This window comes from Protopterus annectens, chromosome 11.part0, assembly GCF_019279795.1.
Source record: "Protopterus annectens isolate FY-2018-M chromosome 11.part0, PAN1.0, whole genome shotgun sequence".
Taxonomy (NCBI): domain Eukaryota; kingdom Metazoa; phylum Chordata; order Ceratodontiformes; family Protopteridae; genus Protopterus; species Protopterus annectens.
The window spans coordinates 293,673,106-293,696,831 of record NC_056745.1 but is presented as its reverse complement, the minus strand read 5'-3'; the positions used below and the strand labels follow the sequence as shown (position 1 = coordinate 293,696,831).

At 42.1% G+C, this 23,726-nt stretch overlaps 1 protein-coding gene across 2 annotated transcripts in view; it reads left to right on the top strand.

Moving 5' to 3' along the window:
- CMAS (cytidine monophosphate N-acetylneuraminic acid synthetase) overlaps window positions 1-23,726 on the top strand; it is a 433,399-nt gene that overhangs the window by 370,357 nt on the left and 39,316 nt on the right. For both annotated transcript variants that reach the window (XM_044087790.1, XM_044087791.1), the window contains exon 6: window positions 11,828-11,999. In XM_044087790.1, the coding sequence (XP_043943725.1) occupies window positions 11,828-11,999 (172 nt within the window). The remainder of the gene's footprint in view (window positions 1-11,827; window positions 12,000-23,726) is intronic.

Below are 23,726 nucleotides of genomic sequence, written 5' to 3'. Positions count from 1 at the left end.
ATGCCTATTTTTTCTAAATCCAGAGCTGGATTTGCCACTGCAGTCTTGTAGGGCTTAATATCTGGCCCTAATGCTCTCTAACTTCCTCCTCCCTTCCTTAGCTTTGGGAATCAACCCAAATGTGATGACTGCAACAGTGAAACATGAAGGACATAGTACAGTTGTGTACACTTACCATAAATATAGATGTTCGAGTGTATTCACTGTTGCAGTCCTGGTTACCCTCCCTCCAGCCCCCTGACTTCTCTTGGCTCTACCTTTCCTTCTTGTTTGGTATATTTATTTTTTCTGGTGTATTTGCTTTTTGATGGGGGTGTACAATGCCATAAAATTGCTTCCTAGTGTGGGGGCACCTGACATCTGGGGCAAGAAAAACTAATGTAATGGCGTCGGCTGGATGTTTTATACCTCTGACGACCTGACGTCATGGAAGAAGAGAGAGCATCCGACGCAGAAATCTGAAGGCTGTGGTATTCAGGCCGGCTGATGGCTACCTGCAGGCTGATAACCCAAATGTAATGACTGCAACAGTGAATACACTCGAACATCTACATTTATGGTAAGTGTACACAACTGTACTTTTTCCTTCCCAAATTGCAAGTAGTCTTCTGCTGCCTTCATGTTTGGAAATGCATAACCTCTGCTGCTGTAAAAATTATTCAGTATGGTTACAACGTTTATTGGACATACCCTCCCTCCAAAGAAACAAATTCATCTGCTCCCGCAAATCATTTTGGATTTGTTTTCCCAAGGAGTGATATAGCTAGTTCCCACATCCCAACAATGGAAAGGCTTCTATTCAAGAATGTTTCTGATTCCCAAAAAAGAAAGTACCTGGACACCTATTTTAGACCTTTTACAGCTGAATACCTTTTACTTGGTTCCAGACTTCACAATGCTCACCTTACAAACCCTTTTCCCTATCCTGTCATCAAGACTTTTCTGGTCACACTGTGGACCTCAAAGACACCTGCCTACACATTCCTACTTTCAAAAAGCAGATGTTTCCTGAGATCCTTTGCCTTGGTATTGCACTTTGTTTACATCTTTATCCTTAGATCTTTCCATCACCCAAGAGTCTTCATGAAATGCCTTACCCCAGTCTTTGCATTCTGCAGACTTCAAGGCATTCACATTTACTGTTACTTAAACAATTTCCTTCCCACACTTTCCTCTGCCCAAGACATTCTGGTATCCCTCTACTTTATTGTGCATGTATTCATTAATCTGGCCTTCAAGCTAAATCTGAAAAAGTTATGCTTTTCCTTTGTACACAGGATATTTTCTCTGTGTTGTCCTCTGGACACCTCTCTGATGACAGTGTTTCTTCCCAGACAAAGTGTAGTCTTACCATTACCGTTTCTTAAGTTTGTGTCATCAAAACATGGCCACAGTAAGGGAATTCCTGAGGATTCTGGATTATATGGTCTCATCCATCCTAAATGCACCACTTACTGGATTCCACATGGAGAAGCTTTGGTGGCTCCTTAACTCGGTTTGAGTCCAGCATATTATTTATTTATTTAACATCTGTTTACCGGGAAAGTCCGACTGGATCAGGAGCCCATTTTCAATCGAGGCCCGGGGAGAAAAGCTCCAAATGATACATGAAAGTTAAGACGATTTACAGGAACAAGATAAAAAAAAGTATTAAAGCAGACATTAATAATAATTAAATAATAAATAAGTACAGAGAGGTAGATGCAATAATAAATACAAAATAAGTACAAAGAGGTAGGTAAAATAAAAAACATGTACTAAATTAAAGTAAATTGGTAGATTGCAAACTTTTTTTATATATACATCAGGTAGGAGTTAAGGTAAAGAATGAGGACCAGAACATAAGATGCAAGTAGTTGCTTAGAAGAATGGGAAAGTTAAGGGTGTAGAAATATGGAAAGTCTGTGTATCTGCATCCTCTAACCTTCGAATTTCCTGTTAACGTCATCGAGGAAGCACTGTCGAAGATGCTGGGTAGGCGGATTGGTGTGACAAGGGAGGTGAGTTTTCTGAGCTATGCAACAGAATCAGAATTGCCTAGACATGGTCAGGCCTTGCTGTGTCTAATTATGGTGGCTAGTCATGGACCAATTAAAGTTTGCCCGGAAACAGATGCACGGCTCAGGGAAAGCCAAATCAAAAAAAGTAAAGCCAGCAAAACTTGACCCAGTTCAAAAAACTGAAATTTAATTCATAAATCCATAGAACAGCAAAAAAATGCACAGACCGGTTTCGGCTGGTATCACATACACAGCCTTCATCAGTGTAACTCAAGCAGAATCAAAGCTGTCTATTTATACACTTAACACAGTTGTTATTGGTCAATCCTAGAGTTTGTCATTTAACCCTGGTTAGAAAAGACCGCCCAGTTTAATAATCCACTTTTTCTCTTTAGAATTCAACAGAGAGTGCCAACCAGTTTTGTTAAGATTTTTTGCCACGAATAATATCGATGACAGTGAAAAGGAAATTAGCAGTTGGGTGTGTGAGTTGATGTTTGTATAGTGCATTGTTTATTCTGCCTTTTTTAATGTTGCTGATATGTTCAGATATTCTAAGCCTGAGTGGCCTTGAAGTTTGACCTATATAAAAGGCCCCACATGTACATGTTGCAAAATAGATTAGCCAATCAGAACTACAATTTGCGAAAAACTTAATATCATATACCATAGGGGAGTTCCTACTTGTAAATTCCTTTGTTTTAGATATCTTGGGGCAATTAACACAATGTCCACAAGGATAACATCCTTCGGCAATGGTGCCAGTAATGGTGGTTTGTATAGGTTCCAGACTTACAGAGTCATGTGAATGTTTGTAATGATTAAAAGTACTGCCTAAATTTCTACCTTTTCTAAAAGAAAACAAACATTTGGGAGGAATGATGGAAGATAACTCGTTGTCATATACTAAAAGATTCCAATGTCGATGAATGCTCTGGATAAGGGCATCAGAATTCCTTCCTTAGGTAGTGGTGAATCTAATGGGATGAGAAGTTGAGACAGTATCAGATTTGTAGGTCAGTAGATCATCCCTCTTCATATGTCCAACTTTGTGTATTGCGTCAAAGACATGGCCCATCTTGTATCCCCTGGTCCTGAAGCGGCTAGTCAAATCTTTGCTTTGTTCATGGTAGGATGTTTCATCAGAGCAAATGCGTTTGAGTCTAATAAACTGTGACTTTGGAATATTTTTGGATATGTGTGGGGGTTGAAAGCTGGAAGCATGTAGAATGGTATTATATTCCGGGTGTTTCCTGTATACTTTGGTACCTAGGGTGTCATCAGGTAATCTGTTGATTAAAACATCAAGAAAAGTGATATTGTCATGATCATAATGTAAAGTAAACTCAATGCCCCATCGATTGTTATTGAGATATGCCAGGAAATTATACAGCTCATCTAATTCACCCCTCCAAACTGCCCAACAATCGTCAAGGTATCTTCTCCAAATATCAAGATGTTCCAAGTAAATATTACGTTCAGAGTTGTAAATCAAATCCTTCTCCACATAGGACATGAAAAGGTCCGCATAAATGGGCGCGAAAGACGAACCCATGGCTGTACCCTTGGTCTGCCAGTAGCAGACATCTTGATAGAAGAAGACATTGTTGTTCAAAACATAAGATGCCATATCCAAAAGAAATTCATTGAATTCACATGAATATAATCTCGAAGCATCTAACCAAAAGGAAAGCTTCTAAGCCACCAGAATGAGGAATATTTGTATATAATGCACTTGCGTCAAAAGTACACATCCACCAATCCGGATCCAGTTGTGTATCATTGATAATCTGCAGATCTTTTCATGGCCTATGTGGAGAAGGATTTGATTTACAACTCTGAACGTAATATTTACTTGGAACATCTTGATATTTGGAGAAGATACCTTGACGATTGTTGGGCAGTTTGGAGGGGTGAATTAGATGAGCTGTATAATTTCCTGGCATATCTCAATAACAATCGATGGGGTATTGAGTTTACTTTACATTATGATCATGACAATATCACTTTTCTTGATGTTTTGATCAACAGATTACCTGATGACACCCTAGGTACCAAAGTATACAGGAAACACCCGGAATATAATACCATTCTACATGCTTCCAGCTTTCATCCCCCACACATATCCAAAAATATTCCAAAGTCACAGTTTATTAGACTCAAACGCATTTGCTCTGATGAAACATCCTACCATGAACAAAGCAAGGATTTGACTAGCCGCTTCAGGACCAGGGGATACAAGATGGGCCATGTCTTTGACGCAATACACAAAGTTGGACATATGAAGAGGGATGATCTACTGACCTACAAATCTGATACTGTCTCAACTTCTCATCCCATTAGATTCACCACTACCTATGGAAAGAATTCTGATGCCCTTATCCAGAGCATTCATCGACATTGGAATCTTTTAGTATATGACAACGAGTTATCTTCCATCATTCCTCCCAAATGTTTGTTTTCTTTTAGAAAAGGTAGAAATTTAGGCAGTACTTTTAATCATTACAAACATTCACATGACTCTGTAAGTCTGGAACCTATACAAACCACCATTACTGGCACCATTGCCGAAGGATGTTATCCTTGTGGACATTGTGTTAATTGCCCCAAGATATCTAAAACAAAGGAATTTACAAGTAGGAACTCCCCCATGGTATATGATATTAAGTTTTTCGCAAATTGTAGTTCTGATTGGCTAATCTATTTAGCAACATGTACATGTGGGGCCTTTTATATAGGTCAAACTTCAAGGCCACTCAGGCTTAGAATATCTGAACATATCAGCAACATTAAAAAAGGCAGAATAAACAATGCACTATACAAACATCAACTCACACACCCAACTGCTAATTTTCTTTTCACTGTCATCGATATTATTCGTGGCAAAAAATCTAACAAAACTGGTTGGCACTCTCTGTTGAATTCTAAAGAGAAAAAGTGGATTATTAAACTGGGCGGTCTTTTCTCACCAGGGTTAAATGACAAACTCTAGGATTGACCAATAACAACTGTGTTAAGTGTATAAATAGACAGCTTTGATTCTGCTTGAGTTACACTGATGAAGGCTGTGTATGTGATACCAGCCGAAACCGGTTTGTGCATTTTTTTGCTGTTCTATGGATTTATGAATTAAATTTCAGTTTTTTGAACTGGGTCAAGTTTTGCTGGCTTTACTTTTTTAATTATGGTGGCTGCCAAAAAAGCAGTTAATAGAAAATGGAAATCAAAATCTAAATTGACTATATTAGAAGTAATGAGTATAGTAACAGAGAGAAAACAACTAGAATGAGGTCTTTAGAAAAAAGTAGGAGCAAACTTCATAGGACAAAATAGGAATTGTGGGAATAATGCATATAGGGGCGGAATGAGGTTTAAAAGAAGGCAGGACTTAAATGAGCTAGGTTATGTTTGACTGAAAATGATTGGGTAGATTGTAAGTGATGTATAATGTCTGCAGCTGGAAGTGTGTCATTATTGTTTGTGAGGTAAACTGCTTGCAACTAGGATTGTGTCAGTGTGGTTTGTTTTCATTTATGTAAATATGATTGCTTACATCTTAAGTGATGGTTTAATAAAGGTGTTTCTTGTTTTAAAAAAGGGGCAGCAATTGAATAATTTGTCAAGTTGCTTAAGTCATATGACATATAGCAATATATGTGAAGTATGTTTGTTAATGTTAATTTAATAAAATTTGATTACTTTTGTGTAAATGTAAATTATGTCCCAAGTGATAATAGAATAAAAGTATTTAATCAAACAAAAAAACATCGAGAAAGATGTCATCTGGTGGTCCAACCAGGTTCTGTTTGAAGTCTATGTCTCCTACTTTCTCGCTCCAACTCTTTCTCACTCCATCACCACAGACATCTCAGACTTCTCGTGTTGGGGTGGGTCTCAAGTTATCAAGATCCAGGCATGTTAACTACTGTAAATACTGTATTTTTAATCTAAACTGCTTACCTTGGAGCTTTTCTCCCCAGGCCTCTGCTGAAAATTGACATGTATCCATTCGGACCTTCCCATTCAACAAATGTAAAATAAAATAAGTAAATACAATGTGGGAGCCTCATTTCAGACACTAAAACATAAATCTCAAGGAAACGATGACACTAATAAAAACTCTTAAGTTCTAACTCAGTTGTGGACACCTGGACCATTGTGTGTGATAAGAGACGACAGCATGGTGATGAGGTATTTAAAGAAACAAGGATGGAAATCTGATCTTATCCCCTCTGCAGACTAGCTATGATTGCTTTGGGATCTGGCAATTCAGCAAAACCTAACTGTGCATGAACTGTACATTCTGTCAGTGTAGAAAACAATAGTAACAGACTCTTAAACACATCCAAAGTAGATCATCACAAATGGATGCTACACCCAGCGGCCTCCCAAGAAATTGTCCACCTGTGGGGAACTGCCCATGTTGATCTGCTTACCTCCTTTCTCAAGAGACAACTGAAATTGTTCTGTTCCAGGGCTCCTTGCAAAAATGCATAGAAAACAGATGCATTCTCTTTCCTCAGGGAAGGAATGCTCCTTTATGCATTCTGTCCCTTTTTTGACATCCATAATCCTATTAAAGATAAAAAAGAGCCTGCCAAATATGTTTCAGATGACTCCCATTTGGCCCAGAAAACCTTGCCATGATCAGGTGCATGAGAAGGGAGAGAAACTGCCTCACAGAGTGGACTTCCTCACACAGGTCGGGGATCTGTCATCCTTTTCAAAATTCAAAATCTCCATCTAATTGTAAGGATGATAGATTTTGTATCCTATTTTGGTACCATTTTCTCTGAATACATGCAACAGGTGTTAAAGGAGGCAAGAAAATGTACTACTAACAAATATTATTTTTTACAAATGGAAAAGATTTTCTAGTTGGTACCATAACAGAGAACAAAACCCATCTCAAGTGAGTGCTTCTCTGATTGCTCAGTACTCATGTGACTTGCTCAGTTCAAACCCTTGTGTACACTTCTGTTAAGGTATACGTTTTGGCTATTACTGTCTGCCTGCCACTGGATCTTCCCCTTTCTTCTTTACTCCAAGTCAAACAGTCTTTGAAAGGAGTATTACATACCAGATGACCTGGAAAACAGGCGGCATTTTCCTAGGATCTAAATTTTGTGCTGGAGAAGTTAATTATGTCTCTCTCTCTCTCTCTCTCTCTCTCTCTCTCTGTAAACTTTCAGCAGACTCTTCTCTGGCGTTTCTTAGGTTCATAGGTAGGTACTAGGCTATCTGCCCAAAGGCATTCATAAGCCTAGCCAGAATGTGTTGGCTTTCGCCGCCCCCTTAGATTAGTTCCCTGTACCTCTGTCCAGCAGAGCCACTGAAGTGATCCCTGGGGTAAACTTTCTGTTTCCCATCCACTCATCAATGTTTCTCTTAAAGTGCTAGCAAGGAGCTCTGCCTAATGTAGATTGGAATCTTATTCCAAAGCATAGGAAGTCTCTGGGACAGGAATCTATCCCTCCAGCATGCCCTAGATAATGTTGTGATGAGGTTTAGATCCCTAGAGCGTGTGGCTTGAAGGGATATGTTTTTCTTTAGGTGGACCATGTCCATCAATTCTGGGTTGGACATGGCCTTGTATGTCAGGCAGAGATCACCTCTGAGTAGGCGATATGCAACCGAGTACAGCTGGAGTTTCTTCAGTCGAGCTGCATAGGGTATCTGTTTGAGGCCAGTGATCCTCTTGGTGTCGTACTTCTGTGGTCTTTCCAGCTGTTGCAGGTGTCTTGAAAGGTACATACCAAATGGGGCGTTGTACTCTATAATGGGTCTGATGACTGATGAGTAGAGGGGCACAATGACCTCTTTTGATCTGAATGCAAACCCTTTTGTGATTAGGTGGTCCACATAGAAGGATTTTCTAACCACTTTGGCAATGTGATTATCAAAGGAGAGATTACTGTCTACTTGGGTCCCCAGATCCCTTATTACGTCTTCCGTATTTAGGGGACTACCACCTATGTGGTAGTTTGTGGGTACTTTGTTTTTTCCAAAGGGGATGACTATGCACTTTTTGGCATTTAGCTTGAGGCCATGATTTTGACATAAGGTATCCGTCTCAGTGAGACCCTTTTGAAGGATGTCTGTGTCTGTGTCAGCCGGAAAGTCAGTTATAGCCCCTAGTTTGCAGTCGTCTGCAAACTTGGTCAGCTGTAGTCCTCTTTTGTTTGCCTGTACCTCTGAGAATTATATGCTGAACGGGGGGGTCCTAGGACTGAGACCTGGGGAACGCCACTTGTAACTGGTTTAGAGTCAGACCTAGCTTCTGCAACTCTCACCATGTGGATTCTGTCCGTGAGCCACTTGGCAACCCATCTTGTGACGTAGGGGTTTATGTTCAGGCTGGTGAGCTTGTCTATAATAACAGAATGGGGAATGGTGTCGAAGGACTTTGCGAGGTCTAGGTAGGCTGTGTGTACCACCTTTCCCTTGTCTATTGCTTTGGGAACTGTCTCAAAGAAGTCCACCAGGTTTAGGAGGCATGATCTGCCCTTAGCAAAGCCAAACTGATCTGCCCTTAGCAAAGCCAAACTGGGTAGGGTCCAGTGTTTGGAGGTTCTCAATGTCTCTGTTAATGAGTTCCATGATGATGTGGTCCATAGCCTTGCAGACCAAGGTAGTCAGGCTTATAGGGCGATAGTTCCTGGGGTCTGTTGTGGCTCCACTTTTGTGGAGCAGAATAACCATTGCTGTGCACCACTCTATGGGTACATAGCCTGTGGAGAGGCTGAGTTTGAACAGTGTGTTTAGGTGAGGGTTTGGTTCGTCTTTGAGCTCGTGTAGGATGCAGCCTGGGACACTGTCCGGTCCCATTGATGCTGTGTTTTTGGCTTTGAAGAGGACTGTTTTAACCTGAGTGTCTGTGATTTCAGGGGCTCTACTTTCTTCTGGTATGGTTATGGGCCCTTTTGAAGGTGAGAGGGGGGTGAAGTTTGAACTGAACCTGTCTGCCAGGATGTTGGCGATATCAGTTGATTCAGTGTATTTTGTGCCATTCTGCACTAACTCCGAGCAGATCTGAGCATTGCCACTTAGATTCTTGACATAGCTAAAGAATGCGTTGTGGTTATCTTTGGAGTCCTTGGCAATTTTTCTTTCGAGGCTCGCCTTGGATGATTTTATGAGGGATTGTAGTTTCTTGCTGATATTGATCAGGGATGTCTTCCCTTCTTGGGATTTTACTCTTTTCTGTACTAGTTTCCTCCTTCTATTGTTTAGCTTGTTTATGGCAGGGGTCCACCAGACTGGTTTCCTTTTCTTGGAGGAGTGAGTCTTGTTTTTGCTTGGGATAGCGTGATCCATGCATTCTTGTAGGTGCCTGTAGAATGCATTAGTAAAGGATTTTGCAGCTTGGACAACGTTATCCTTTAGCATGGGGGCTTTGAAACTTTCCACCTTGGTCTTAAGTAACGTGAAGTTTGCTTTTGAAAAGTTTTTCACGGTGGTTTCCTTGTCCAGAGGTGGGGAAGATTGTGGATATCCAAAGTGATTTGTTTATGGTCAGATCTAATCAGCGAGGGGTTGACCTCTGGTGTTGAACACTGGTCACCCATGTTGGTGATGACCAGGTCCAATATATTGTCACCTCTGGTGGGAGTGTTGACCAGTTGATCCAGGGCTTTTGAGTTTATAAATTCTAGGAATATTTGGTAAACTGCTTTACTGCTTTTTCTGACTTCTGTTAGACAGATATCTGCATTGCAGACCATTATATCTTCTCAGTCTTTTTTTTTTTTTTTTTTGTAAAGACAGGGCTAGTTGCAGAACCAACGCTTCCTTTACACCAAAGGTTGTTTCAGAATTTACTCTAAACCAGAAGATTCATCTTCGTGCATTCTTCCCCAAATTCAAAAACAGAGGAGAAAGAGTTCTTCATACTTTAGGCATCCGCAACAGTTAAGATTTTCAGAATTCTAGCCAACTCTTTGTTTCCTTTGATTGTAATAAAAAATGGTCAGCTAGTATCTCTGCAAACCATTTCTAGATATCTGCCCCAGGCTATTCAGTTTTGTTACTCAAACTGTCAAAAGTCACCCTCAGAATGTCAGGGCTCACTCTTCTAGAGCTGTCACTACTTCTTGGGCATATTGGAAAAGGATGGACTCTAGAACTATTTCAGAGGCAGCTGCTTGGTCTTTGGTGCACACTTTCTCTAAGTACTATAAGCTTGACTCCACTGTCAAAGTGAGGGGATGATTTGCTAGAGCTATTCTCCAAGGTTTCTTAGACTTCTCTTTCCACCCTTCTTGAGCTTTGGCAGTTTTTCCATATAGCTTAAGGGTACTGCAACAGTGATCGAATGATCTGCATAGTACGGTTGTGTAAGCGAAGTTATAAGTAGATGTTCATATAGATCACTATTGCAGTACTAGCAGCCCCACCCCACCTTTATTTCTGTACTTCCCCTGGCATCTCTCTTTATTTTTGCTCTTCTAACATGACATAACATTTATACTTTAGAACTTTATGCTTTACTCTGTCTGTCCAGGGCAAAAAAGTTCGGAATTTTGCCAGGCCCATATGACAGTCTTAAACCAGCATGTAAGTTCATGTGGATATTTGGTGTATAGTTAAGGAGGCTGAAGCTTTGTAGACTGGCCAGATACCCGATATCGTCGGCAGGATGCGCTCCATTCAGTTATGGCTGCTGCAACAGAGATCTATTCAAACATCTAATCTTATGGTAAGCTAACGTCCTGACAGTAGACAGTACAGTTGTGCAAGTCCAACACTATCCAAATTCCTGAAGACACTAGAAGAAAGGTCATCTGATCCATCCTCAGTTTCTCTTCATTAGTTTGCTTGTCTGTATTCCTACTTTTATTCTTTCTGTCTCTACTGAAGGAAGTAATTTTTTTTGTTTTCTTCCTTTTGCTGAGTATGTATATAACATTGTGTTAGCCACTTTGATGTTGGCACTTTTCTGATCTCCCTTTTTAGCTATATTGGTCTTTTGCTTTGTCTTTTCTAACATGTTCTTCCTGCATTACTTTCCATAAGCTGTTCTTGTGTCTCACTTTAGTCCATTCTTTTCTTTTATTAATTTTCAGTTTTCATACCACTATATTCTCAAGTCTTCCAGTAATCTACCTACCTGTAATCCCACACTGTAAAGCTTGGTGTTGTGTGTCTTGTAGTGAGCTGCAGTGTCATGTGATCATTCTTCACTAGTGCTTTCCCTGTCACCACCATCCCCATAAGTGCTGTTAAAACATGTTGTATCATAAAGGAGTGTTCTTCGTTTATGTCATGCTTAATGCACCATGCCTTTGGTAATCTTGTCTCAGATGGCTTTCCTACTGTTTTTCCCCTCATAGGTAGACTTTTGCCTGCTTACCAGTTCTTTAGAATAAAATGAATTTAGTTCTGTCTTCAATTAGTACGGTCTCCAAAGAAGGATTGTGGAATGGAGTAGGGTACCTGCTCTTCTGTTTTTGGTGATGGCAAAAGATGTCAACAGGTACACGCCCTTCTAGACTGTTCTAGACTGCCACAGGAATGTTTTGCAGGTTGAGCACTTGCCTAGAAGTGGTTCCTTTAATGTTTTTCTTGAAATTTACTGCTATGGTAACAAACGTGCCCATAATGTGTGTAATTTGTGGTATTTCCATGTCCATGCGTTTGTATCTTTGTTTCTGTTGTAGCACATCTGATCTATGTGTAAAACTGCTGCTGTTTCCTTGATTTGCGACTCTGTAATGTTTAAACTGTTTTAATATAGCCAGAGATCATTATACAAATGTTACTTTCCCCTAATCACTTAGTTCAGAAAGAAAACAAATCTAAACATGTTTTTTTCTTCCTTTATTTAGGTATGGCTATTTTGGAAAAGAGAAGATAGAGGAAGTTAAGCTATTTGTTTGCAGTATTGATGGATGTCTGACAAATGGACAGATGTACTTGTCAAATAAAGGAGAAGAATTTGTTGCTTACAATATGAAAGATTGTGAAGGTATCAAGAGGTTGCAAAAACAAGGAATTATTGTAAGTAATTATGCATGTTTATTATTTTATTTGTCAAAAGTAAATGGTATTTGTTTTATTAATAAAACTGCACTGGAGAGTGTCTTTTTTAGAAGACAATCAGACCATTCCGGATTACAGCTCATTTGAAAACAGTTGTCTTCAAAAACGTTCATAAACTTCGGCTGTGATCCTTTTTGTGGTGGATGCCTCATCTTTTGTCTCACATGCTCAGACTTAACAGAATGGCCTGTTAAGTCTGAAGCACCACAAGGCATCTGAGGAGGTTTGTTTTTGACCTAGCCACATATGAAGAGGTAAAAAAGTTGAGGTTATTTAGCTTTTACATTTCCTGGATAAAGCAGGTATGTGGCATGGAATATCACGTGAGCAGATGGGTTCCTTATTGGCCATTCTTTATGAAATGTAACGTAAACAAAGTGGGTGGTAGCTGGTTTCATATCAACAAGGGTGAAGGGTCAAGATAGTGCTGTAGTTGCATCAGCTTCATGTGTGTATTTGTGTTTAAGTACTTAGGGGAGAAGACTTTCTAAATGTTTCTCACAACTTTAGGTTCAGCAGGTCAAGTTGATCTAACTTTTGATCATTAATACTTGGACCTAGTTTTTAGCTTTTGAAATGAAACTTCTTATGGGACGGTGTGAGAGCTCTGAGTGAAACAGAAAAGGGAAATGTTAGTAAGGAAGTCAAACTCTCCCCACTAAGGTCAGAGTTTGACTTCCGTTCTCTCTTTTAGCTTTTCAACCACACACGCACGCACACACACACACACACACACACACACACACACACACACACACACACACACACACACACACACACACACACACACACACACACACACACACACACACACACACACACACACTCGCAGTTTCAGAACTAGCAAACCCCTCGCAGCAGCAGTATCTGTTGAAAGATTTTCGTACCTGTTGACCATACCTCTCAAACTCTTACCATAAGACATCTGGACAGAACCAAAAATAATGGTTTATTCTTTCAGGTGTTAGCACCTTTGCTGGTCAGTATCAAGCACACCTTCTAATGTCTATTCAACGGAAATATGCAGATAATCCCATACTCACATCATTCACAGAAGTAATTTACAGTTGATGTTAAATTACTGTTTGCTTATCTACCAGTCATTTGCTTCTTTAGTTCATCTAACTCTACTTTTCACTCTTATTCATTCATTTTCTGATATTCACTTTATCCTGTTTAGGGTGGGTGAGGGAGTTGGAACAGAGAAAGAGGAGTAATTGTCTAAGCAAAGGAAGAAGAGTAAAGGCACATAATCACTGCATCACTGCTGGATGCCATTCTTTAGCAAGACACACACACACACACACACACACACACACACACACACACACACACACACACACACACACACTCGCAGTTTCAGAACTAGCAAACCCCTTGCAGCAGCAGTGTCTGTTGAAAGATTTTCGTACCTGCTGACCATACCTCTCAAACTCTTACCATAAGACATCTGGACAGAACCAAAAATAATGGTTTATTCTTTCAGGTGTTAGCACCTTTGCTGGTCAGTATCAAGCACACCTTCTAATGTCTATTCAACGGAAATATGCAGATAATCCCATACTCACATCATTCACAGAAGTAATTTACAGTTGATGTTAAATTACTGTTTGCCATCTACCAGTCATTTGCTTCTTTAGTTCATCTAACTCTACTTTTCACTCTTATTCATTCATTTTCTGATATTCACTTTATCCTGTTTAGGGTGGGTGAGGGAGTTGGAACAGAGAAAGAGGAGTAATTGTTTAAGCAAAGGAAGAAGAGTAAAGGCACATAATCACTGCATCACTGCTGGACGCCATTCTTTAGCAAGACACACACACACACGCACATGCACGCGCACACACACACACACACACACACACACACACACACACACACACACACACACACACACACACACTTGCCACTTTACTAAATATTGGCAAGTATTTAGGGTAAGGGAAGAAACTAGAAAGATACTGTGGCTGAACAAATGGGCACAGGTAAGACCTGCAAACGCAAGTCTGCTTTTGACAATTGTTGTTGTAAGTGGCCTTATGTCTGCTCTATCAAAAATGCATTGCTTTGCAAACTTCACTTTAAAGCAGGCCCTTCTGTCACATCTTTACAGTATGCTACTGGGAACATCCTAAGGATTGTTTCATACTTTGAATACTTCATCACACAGCGGCTTAGTACTTGGATTTCTGTCTCACAGCTCTAGAGATATCACTCAAATGTTCCTGATTACATGGACGTTCCTTGTTTTGACTCACATTTTAGTTCTGTCCATCTTAAGCTCTCCTAAAAGTGGTGACTTTTGGAGAAATGGTGGTGAATTATCCATAATTAATAATGACCATAATTAGAGAGATATAGAGTTCTTTTACTTCAGAAAATGTAAATTAATTCATATTTTCCAATTTTGCCAGTGTCTCATGTTAATAGTACTAATATTTTAAAAGTGTCCCTGATTATTTCTGGATGTGTCCCTAATTCTGTTGAGATTAGGGATGCCACCTTTTCAAATGTCCATACACATAACCAGTGCAAAGTACAGGACTTCATTTTTTGCCAGAATAAAACCTTAGTTTTACAGCATTTAAGTTTATGCCGTTTCCAATATTTCTGTGTTTCATATACAAAATAATTGTTTTCCACAACTATTAAAGAAAACGTAGGACAAGTTTTTGTCCTAATATTTCAGGACATTTGCCATTTTTCATTTTTTTCCCCACAGGACACAACTGGCCAAAGAGAAGCAAGGAGGTAGAGGGTGACCCTAACTGACATTTGTCCCTAACTGGTTGAGAGCTATGGCTCTAGAGACCAGTGTTCAGTCTAACTTCTAGTGACTGTCTGGGTTTTGTCTGAGTAATCTGCCCAAACTCGTAGTTTCGCTGGCTAATGTATAATGGCATTTTACCCTCTGTAGTGGCAGAAAACTGTCCACTACCCTGCCCACTTAACAAAAACAAATGCTTACTTGAGTATGTTGCATGCCAAGCATGCTTGTTATGTAATTTATTGCATTACTTTTTGAAGTGAAACTTCCTTAGGCACGGTACTGAGAGGGCTAAGAGCATGAAATGAGGATATGAGAAATTCTACTCAGGGACAGGTGGTGATCAGTGGCTGAAGACAGTGCTACTGCAGCTGAAAACCCCGGTCACACATGGTCAAAGGAGGAAGTGCACAACAACAGAACAGGTAGCCGATGATCCGTCAGTCATTCTTTCAATCCATCCATCCATCTATCCATCCAGGCAGCAGTCAGTGAATCATCCATCAGAAAGCACAACAAGTAAAGTTCCAACAGCATGCCCCCCCATCCATAACGCAGACCTCCCACCAGCCCTAAGCCTCCAAAACCTGTGACACTTACAGTTGGAAGATACAGCAGCCACTGGGCAAGCGTGGCAAGTTAATCCAGAGTGCAGCCCCAGTTACTCCTGGTCCCAAGAAGGTGGCAACTACAGCAGCAGTGACACAGAGAGAGAATGGTGTCCTCTAGTGATGTTGATGATGTCCACCAATCCTCCATCTATCTTGGTAACATAACTGTCCAGCTTGCACTCAGTGCTGATCCTGCTTCAGTACTGGTACGGTAAAGTCCAAGGTCTGGCTACCCCTTCCCTTGCCTGTGCACCTGGCTCAGGTGCTCGGAAGCTGCAGGTGGCACATTGAGGCTTCAGAGTTTGATTGGTGTCAAAAGCTCAACTGATATACGGGGAGACCAGACAGTGAGTCACTTGGTCCGTATGGGGATAGGTGGCTCTGAAGAGAACAGAAGTTTCACTTCTACTGCGCTTGGTGACCACGCACATTCTTCAAACCCCCCCCCCTTCCTTATAAGAGCTGAACTAGGATTACCAACATTAAGGGCATATCATGGGTGCATAAGTTTAACTTAGACATGCTGATGAATAGTACATGTTTGACATTTTGTCTGCAGAATTGTTTGATTTTGCTGTTTTCCACTTCCATGACAATAAAGCATGTTGTAATGCACCCACTTCTAATATAAATGAAAATGTATCCTTTTCTGGATGCTTTTGTACATTACCTCGATCACTTGAGAGATCACTTCAGAAATAATCTGTCTTCATTGTGGGAGTCTGAAACAATTGTATGACTGACCTGAGGGAACACACTGATCTATCCAGGGGATTCTGCTTGGAGGGTTTGCGATAAAATTCATCTTCTTTACATTCCAGTTCAGTATTTTTCCCATACCTTGATAGTGGTGCTTGACACCAAGAGATACCTTGATATTGCATGCCACACTGGTAGCATGTCTAGTAGCTCACCCTAGCACTTTTCTGCAGCTTGCACACTTAGGATGTCTGTGTTAGTTTGCTTCTTGGAAAAGTTCCTGCATTCTGGAGTGCATGAAGCACCAAATGACCTAAGACCTGCACTGACTTTGCAGAATAGTCTGTATCATGAGAGAAGATGATGACTAAAAGTACAACCATGGGTTTACTGGATCATCCAAGATGTGGAGGCAGGGTGAATAACATTTGGTTAGTCTGCTACCCTTAGAATTGTGGAAAGCAAAGGTACCAAGTGAGGGGATAAGCATGTCAATTTCACATGAAGCTTCTGGCCTTTGCCAGGGTACCACTGAAGTGATAAGGAAAGGAAACAGACTGCATTCCTGGAGGTAAATCTGTTGTGGAAATGGCACTGCAGTCTATATGTGTCATGACCTTACAGTGTGGCTTCAGTTTTCACCAGTCCTCCTCTTTAGCAGTTGTACCCATGGTTCCCACTATGGGTAGATGATCCCTGGGTTATAGAGCTGTTGTGAGGCCATGAGGGTGTGGGAATGGGCGATGTCCTCAGGGCTCTTTCTCCTTACGCACATTTCTGGTGTGTCCAATTTGTTGGCAGACAGACTCACGAGTGGTCCCTGAATCCTTCAATGTTGTGAGAGATTTTCCTTCACTGGGGTCGTCCAAGCTTTGATCTGTTTGCTTTCTCTCACAATCACAAATTCAGCTGGTATTTTGCCCTGATCCTCCCAGTAGGGGAGTCCCCAGGGATGCTGTGGTTCATGACTGGCCTCCAGGTCTCCTTTATACCTGCCCTCCTATACCCCTCATTCCTGTAGTGCTCCACAAAGCTCGCAGCCTGAAGGCCACCTTTATCCTTACTGCTCGCTTTTGGCCTCAGCAGGTGTGGATGTCCTTCAAGGATGCATCTGCAGTCCTTAAAAATGGGTTGTCCTGTCGTCACGCAGCCCTTCGGTCAGCCGGATTCCAAAGTCTGGGTCTGGCTTCGGCTGGTGTCGCACTTCACCCGACGTCATAGCTGCAGTTATTCGGGTATAAAGGCATCAGCCGACGCCATTTTCCTCAGTCTTTCTTGCCGTGTGGCGCCCGAAGCAGAAGCTGTTCGCAAGTGCCGGTCGGTCAGATCCAGAGATTACTACTACCGAATACTACTTCGAAGACTTCTAAAAGCTAAGTACCCCGTTGGGGACTCTTTCTTGCCTCAGCCGATGTCAGAAAAAGTGAATAACTGTTTAACTTGTGGGAAACAAATACCTCATAAAGATTTCCACTCTTACTGCTTACCTTGTTTAGGCCCAGACCACGACGTAGCAGCTTGTCTAGCCTGTGCTTCTTTTAACCGACGGATGCTTAGACGTCGGTCGGAGTTTGCTGAGCAGTTTTTCGGCTCTGATTTTGCTTATATTATGCCGTCGGATCCTCCGACTACACAAATTACCAAAAAACGCAAAGAAAAGGACCGACACTCATGGTCCGCGGTTTCGGCCGAAACCGCGGTTAAGCAAACCGCGAGTGTCTCGGTTTCGGCCGAAACCGAGCAAGCGGTTCTTTCTTCAGCCGAAACCATGCCTTCTACCGAGGCCTCTTCTAACCTGGTAGAATCGGCTTCTGAAATCCAACCTGCTGTTGTGGTTTCTCAGGAATTATCGGACACTATTCCCTTGGATATATCAACCCCTGCACGTGGAGCTGCTAGGCCTCCTGCAGCCATGTCCGTTAAGGCTTTTGCCAGGGCTAAAGCAGCCAAAGCTACTAAGACTGTGCCTGTTAAGCCCCCCTCTCACAGGCCCAGCTCCAGTTCCCAAATGTTTTCTCTGGCAGAGGATCTCATTTCTTTAATAAGGGGATCCCAACCTCATCCAGACAGGGCCTCTCATCCACCTCCAGAGAAGAGACCTAGAGCAGAGCCCCCTGAGCCAGTGTCCACGGATGATTCCTCTGATGATTCAGACAATACAGACCCTCCAGAGGCTCCTTATTCTCCTTACGAAGACTCTGATGCTGAAGAGTCGATCCCTTCTGCCTCTCCACCGGAGGAATTTTCCTTTGGGGAAACCTTACATGCCATGAGGGAACAATTTCAGTGGCAGGGCCAAGATTTCTCAGACTCCAGGAAAAGGCTTAGGACCTTTTAGCTATACCTCCAGTTCTTTCTGTTGTTGATGATGCATTTAATGATGCTTGTACTGCTCCTGATTCTTTACCTCCAGCCCCTGCTAAGCCCGATAGGTTCTACAGGGTCCCGGACACCCATCACCATTTATACAAGGCTCCTTTTGCAGATCCCGAGACTATCTCCCAGGGGCCTAAGGCAGTAGCATCTACCTCTACTAAAAATCCCCTCCCCTCTGAAAGGGAATCTAGGTCCTTAGAGAGATGGGGTAAAAAAGTATACACCTCTGCTACTCTGTCAGCTAGGGCCTTGAACTGTCAATTTCATATGATCCAATATCAGGAGTTTATGCTTGATCAGTTAACTAAGAAACTGTCCTCTGATGAACCTTTAGATAAGAAATATGTTCAGGAAATGGTGCATAACATTCAGCAAGTTAGTAACCATTCTATAAAATGCGGCTATGATGCACTGGAGGCTTCCTTTAGATCAGCCATGACTGGCACAGTTATCAGAAGGCATGCATGGTTGAAAGAACAGGCCTTGCCGGACCATGTCAAATCAAAACTATTAGATGCTCCCATGGACAAGGTCAATTTATTTGGTTCTCCTGCACAGCAGGTACTGAAGAAAATGGAAGAGAAGGCAAAATCTGTACAAACAGTGAAAGACTTCTTACAGGTCCAACCTCCAAGGTTTAGCAGGAATTGGCCCTCCAAAAATTGGTCCTTTCCAGACTCCTCTAAAGCACAGAGAGGCAGGAATAGGCGTTCAAGTGGCAGAAATCAATCCAGGGGTGCCTACAGGGGACGCCAGTGGCAGGGCAACAACCAGCGAGGCACAGACGCAGCCACCACCACCGCAACAGGACAATCACAGAGACTTGGCTCTTGCGCCGCCTACCAGGGAACAGCTAGCAGCACCCTTAGGCGGAAAGCTAGCCTTATTTTCAAAGAACTGGCATTACATCACAAGGGACAAGTGGATTTTGCAAACTATAGACCAAGGTTACAGGTTTCATTTCCATACTCTACCAGGGAAAAGAGGAATGCCAAACCTACCACCAAATCAAAAGATAGAAGCTCTAAAACAAATAGCTCAATTAGTAAGAATGAGAACTGTGGAAAAGGTACCATCTATGGAACAAGGAAAGGGATTTTACTCCAGACTCTTCCTGGTACCAAGAAAAGAGAAAAAATGGAGGCCTATTCTCAACCTGTCCGCTTTAAACACATTCCTCATTATTCCAAAATTCAAAATGCTGACTCTACAGCAGCTTCTTCCCATGCTGGGCAAGGAGTCTTGGCTGGTAACTCTAGATCTCAAGGAGGCATACCTGCATGTCCCCATATGACCAAATTGCAGAAGATACCTCAGATTTCTTGCAGGATCAGAGCATTATCAATTCTCAGCATTGCCCTTTGGCTTATCTACTGCGCCCAGAGTGTTCACAAAATGCCTGGCATCAGTAATCGCTCATTGCAGACTTCAGGGAATCCAAATTTATCCCTACCTGGACGACTGCCTGATACAAGCGGACAACAAAAACAAGCTAACAGAAGACTTACAAAGAGTCATTTACTTGCTGCAAGCCCTGGGATATACAGTCAATATAAAAAAGTAAAGGCTGATACCATCCCAAAGAATAACCTTCTTGGGTGCAGAGCTGGACACATCAAAGCGGATGGCATTCCTGACGGTAGAAAAACAAGAACAACTTCCTCTCTACTTCTTGGCATTAACAAAGCAGAACCATCTAACAGCAAGAAAAGTACTGCAAGCCCTGGGCTTCATGGCATCCTGCATAATTCTGGTCCCTCATGCCAGACTGCATATGAGAAAGCTACAGTGGTACCTGAAGAATTTATGGTCTCAACACAAACACAGCCTAGAAACCAAAATTCCACTAATACCATGCCTGAAGCAAGAGTTCCTATGGTGGGCTCAGGCCTGTCAATCAAACACAGGTTTGCCCTTCTACAGCATTCAACCAAGCCAAACCATCACAACGGACGCCTCAGACCTCGGTTGGGGGGCCCACATGCTGGACAAGTGCATACAAGGCTTATGGACTCAAGATCAGCTGCACCTGCACATAAATCTAAAGGAAATGCTGGCAGTAAAATTGGCAATCCAGACATTCAGACCATTCCTCCAAGAAGGACAGTTGATGATAAGGACAGACAACACCACAGTTATGTGGTACATCAACAAACAGGGAGGCACACATTCATACTCTCTATGCCGGATGGCACTGGACCTATGGAATGTGGCTCTGAGCTACAACATTCAGTTACAAGCAATTTTTGTACCGGGAAAAGAAAACATTCTAGCAGACATATTAAGCAGAACTACCACGGATGCCCACGAATGGATGCTGCACCCGGACATCTTCAAAGCCATCACAAGAAAATGGGGACTACCACAAATAGACTTATTTGCATCCCCACTCAATCACCAGCTAAAGAAATTCTGCACAAGGACGTTCCACCCACTTGCTTGGAAGGTGGACTCCCTATCTTTCAGTTGGAAAAACCTGACAGCATATGCATTCCCACCACTTCCTTTGATGCACAAGGTGCTATTGAAGATCAAAGAGGAACGTCCAAGGATCATTCTGATAAGTCCAGACTGGCCAAGACAACATTGGTACCCATTACTGAGGAGCATGTCTTGGGAACAAATGTGGACACTACCCCTGATCCCACTGCTGTTAACACAGAACAACTACAACATCCTGCATCCAAACCTGAAAACTCTGCAGCTGACTGCCTGGAACATTACATAAGAGCAACTAACCCAAATTTATCCCAAAGGGTTAAAGACATTATCCTTGAGGCTCGCAGACCTTCAACAAGAAAGAATTATGCAGCAAAATGGAAAAGATATCTCATTTGGAGTACTGCAAAGGGAAAAGATGTGTCACTGGTAAATATAGCCAACATCCTGGAGTACTTGGCAGAGCTCTTCCATACAGGCCTGTCCTATTCCTCCATCAGGATACATGCATCAGCTATTTCGGCAGAATACAGCTTGGATCCTCCTCTCTTCTTACATCCTCTGCTCAGGCAGTTTCTGAGAGGAATTAAAAATGTAAAACCTCCTAGGAAACCACCATTGCCAGCATGGGACTTGAACTTTGTGCTAGAAAAATTGACACTTCCTCCTTTCGAACCAGCAGCAACAGCAGGATTACAATACTTATCCTGGAAGACTGCTTTCCTGCTGGCAATCACCTCAGCAAGAAGGGTTTCTGAACTACAGGCATTAATGGCAGTGCAAGCCTTCCTGATCTTCCATCAAGACAGAGTGTCCATGAGAACAAATCCTACATTTATGCCTAAGGTGGTATCCAGAGTGTCTTTAAACCAGGCTATCCACCTACCTACATTCTTCCCCAACCCACAGAACAGGGGAGAAAGACTGCTGCATACCTTGGATGTGCATACACAATTACGCTACTACCTGGACAGGACCAAGTGCAATAGAAAAACTGACCAGCTTCTGGTAGCATATGCAACAGGAAGGGAAGGAAAAGCAATTTCAAAACAGACAATCTCCAAGTGGATAGGAAATTGCATTAGATTTTGTTACTCCTTCCATGGAAAGAAAACTCCAGAGAACATCAGGCCTCACTCCACAAGGGCTACAGCCACTACTACAGCTTTCTTACGAGGGGTGGCTACCAAGGACATTATAGAGGCTGCTACTTGGACCTCCGTGCATACATTTGCCAAGCATTATAATTTACCTCTATACTCTAGATCCCGAGCAGGTTTTGCCACTGCTGTTTTGCAAGGGATCCTAACTACACCATAATCTATCTTTTTTCCTCCTCCCCTAATTTGGCTATGGTATTCTACCCATTTGTAAGGACTGCAGATGCATCCTTGAAGGACATAGTACAGTTTTGTACCTACCGTAAATGTAGATGTCCGATAGGAATGCATCTGCAGTCAGGATTACCCACCCGCCTTCCCCTCTGTGGTACTCCTAGGGTATTTGCCATCTTTCAGCTAGCTTTGGGGGGGATCTATTATGGTGTATTTGTTTGTATATATGTACATACATGCTTATTTTATGTGTTCGCTCTCTACTATTTGGAAACACTGGCATTTATCCAAATTTAGCCATCCAAGAGGGCACCTGGCATCTGGGGCAAGAAACACTGAGGAAAATGGCGTCGGCTGATGCCTTTATACCCGAATAACTGCAGCTATGACGTCGGGTGAAGTGCGACACCAGCCGAAGCCAGACCCAGACTTTGGAATCCGGCCGACCGAAGGGCTGCCTGACGACAGGACAACCCATTTGTAAGGACTGCAGATGCATTCCTATCAGACATCTACATTTATGGTAGGTACAAAACTGTACTTTTCCTCTCCTACAGTCTCAAGTGAAGTACCCTCCTTGGGTACTATCTCCCCTTCTGGATCTGATTTCCCATCCCTCCCAGCTTCCGACCCACAACCTTCAGACTCTTTGACTGCATGGTTTGTCCACTTCCCGTAATTCTGAATCAGTCCAGGCTTGCGTCACCTGTCAGAAACATTATTCTGGCCTCTCAGAAGGCCTCCACCAGAAAGGTATTGGCGAGTAAATGGAAAAGGTTTTCTATCTGGGTCAAGCACTGGAATCTTGACCCCTTCTAGGCTCCTATTCCAGATATCTTGTTGTTCTTATCTTCACTTGTTCAAGCTGGAGCTAGGTTTCTTTAGTTTCAAAGTCCAGCTGGTGGCTATTTCTAATTTCCATGGTTGCGAGGAACCTTTTTCCTCTTGGCTTTGTAAGGCCTTTTTGATAGCTGTTTTTCTTCTTAAGCCTCCTATTAAACTTTCTTGTCCCCCTTGTACCTTTCTTTTGTGCTACAATCTCTTACACACAGAGTCCCTTTGAGCCTGCTGCTACCTGCGATATAAAATTTTTGTCATGGAAGACTGCTTTTCTGGTGGCCATAACTTCGGCAAGAAGGGTTTCATAGTTGCAGGCTCTTTCTGTCAAACCACCATATGTGGTATTTCATAAAGGCAGAGTGTCTCTCCGAAGCAATCCTTCCTTCATGCCTAAGGTAGCTACAGAACTGAATTTGATTCAGTCAGTTCAATTGCCAGTTTTCTTCCCTAACTTTTCCAATAAAGGAGAATATTTGTTACGTGCTGTTGATGTTCGTAGATGGTTACGATTCTACTTTGATACAACCAAGACTTTCTGCAAATCAGACTGTTTGTAGCATTTTCTCAACAGACAGGGTCAGACGAGATTCCAGGATGGCTGCACACTGTGTAACAGCTT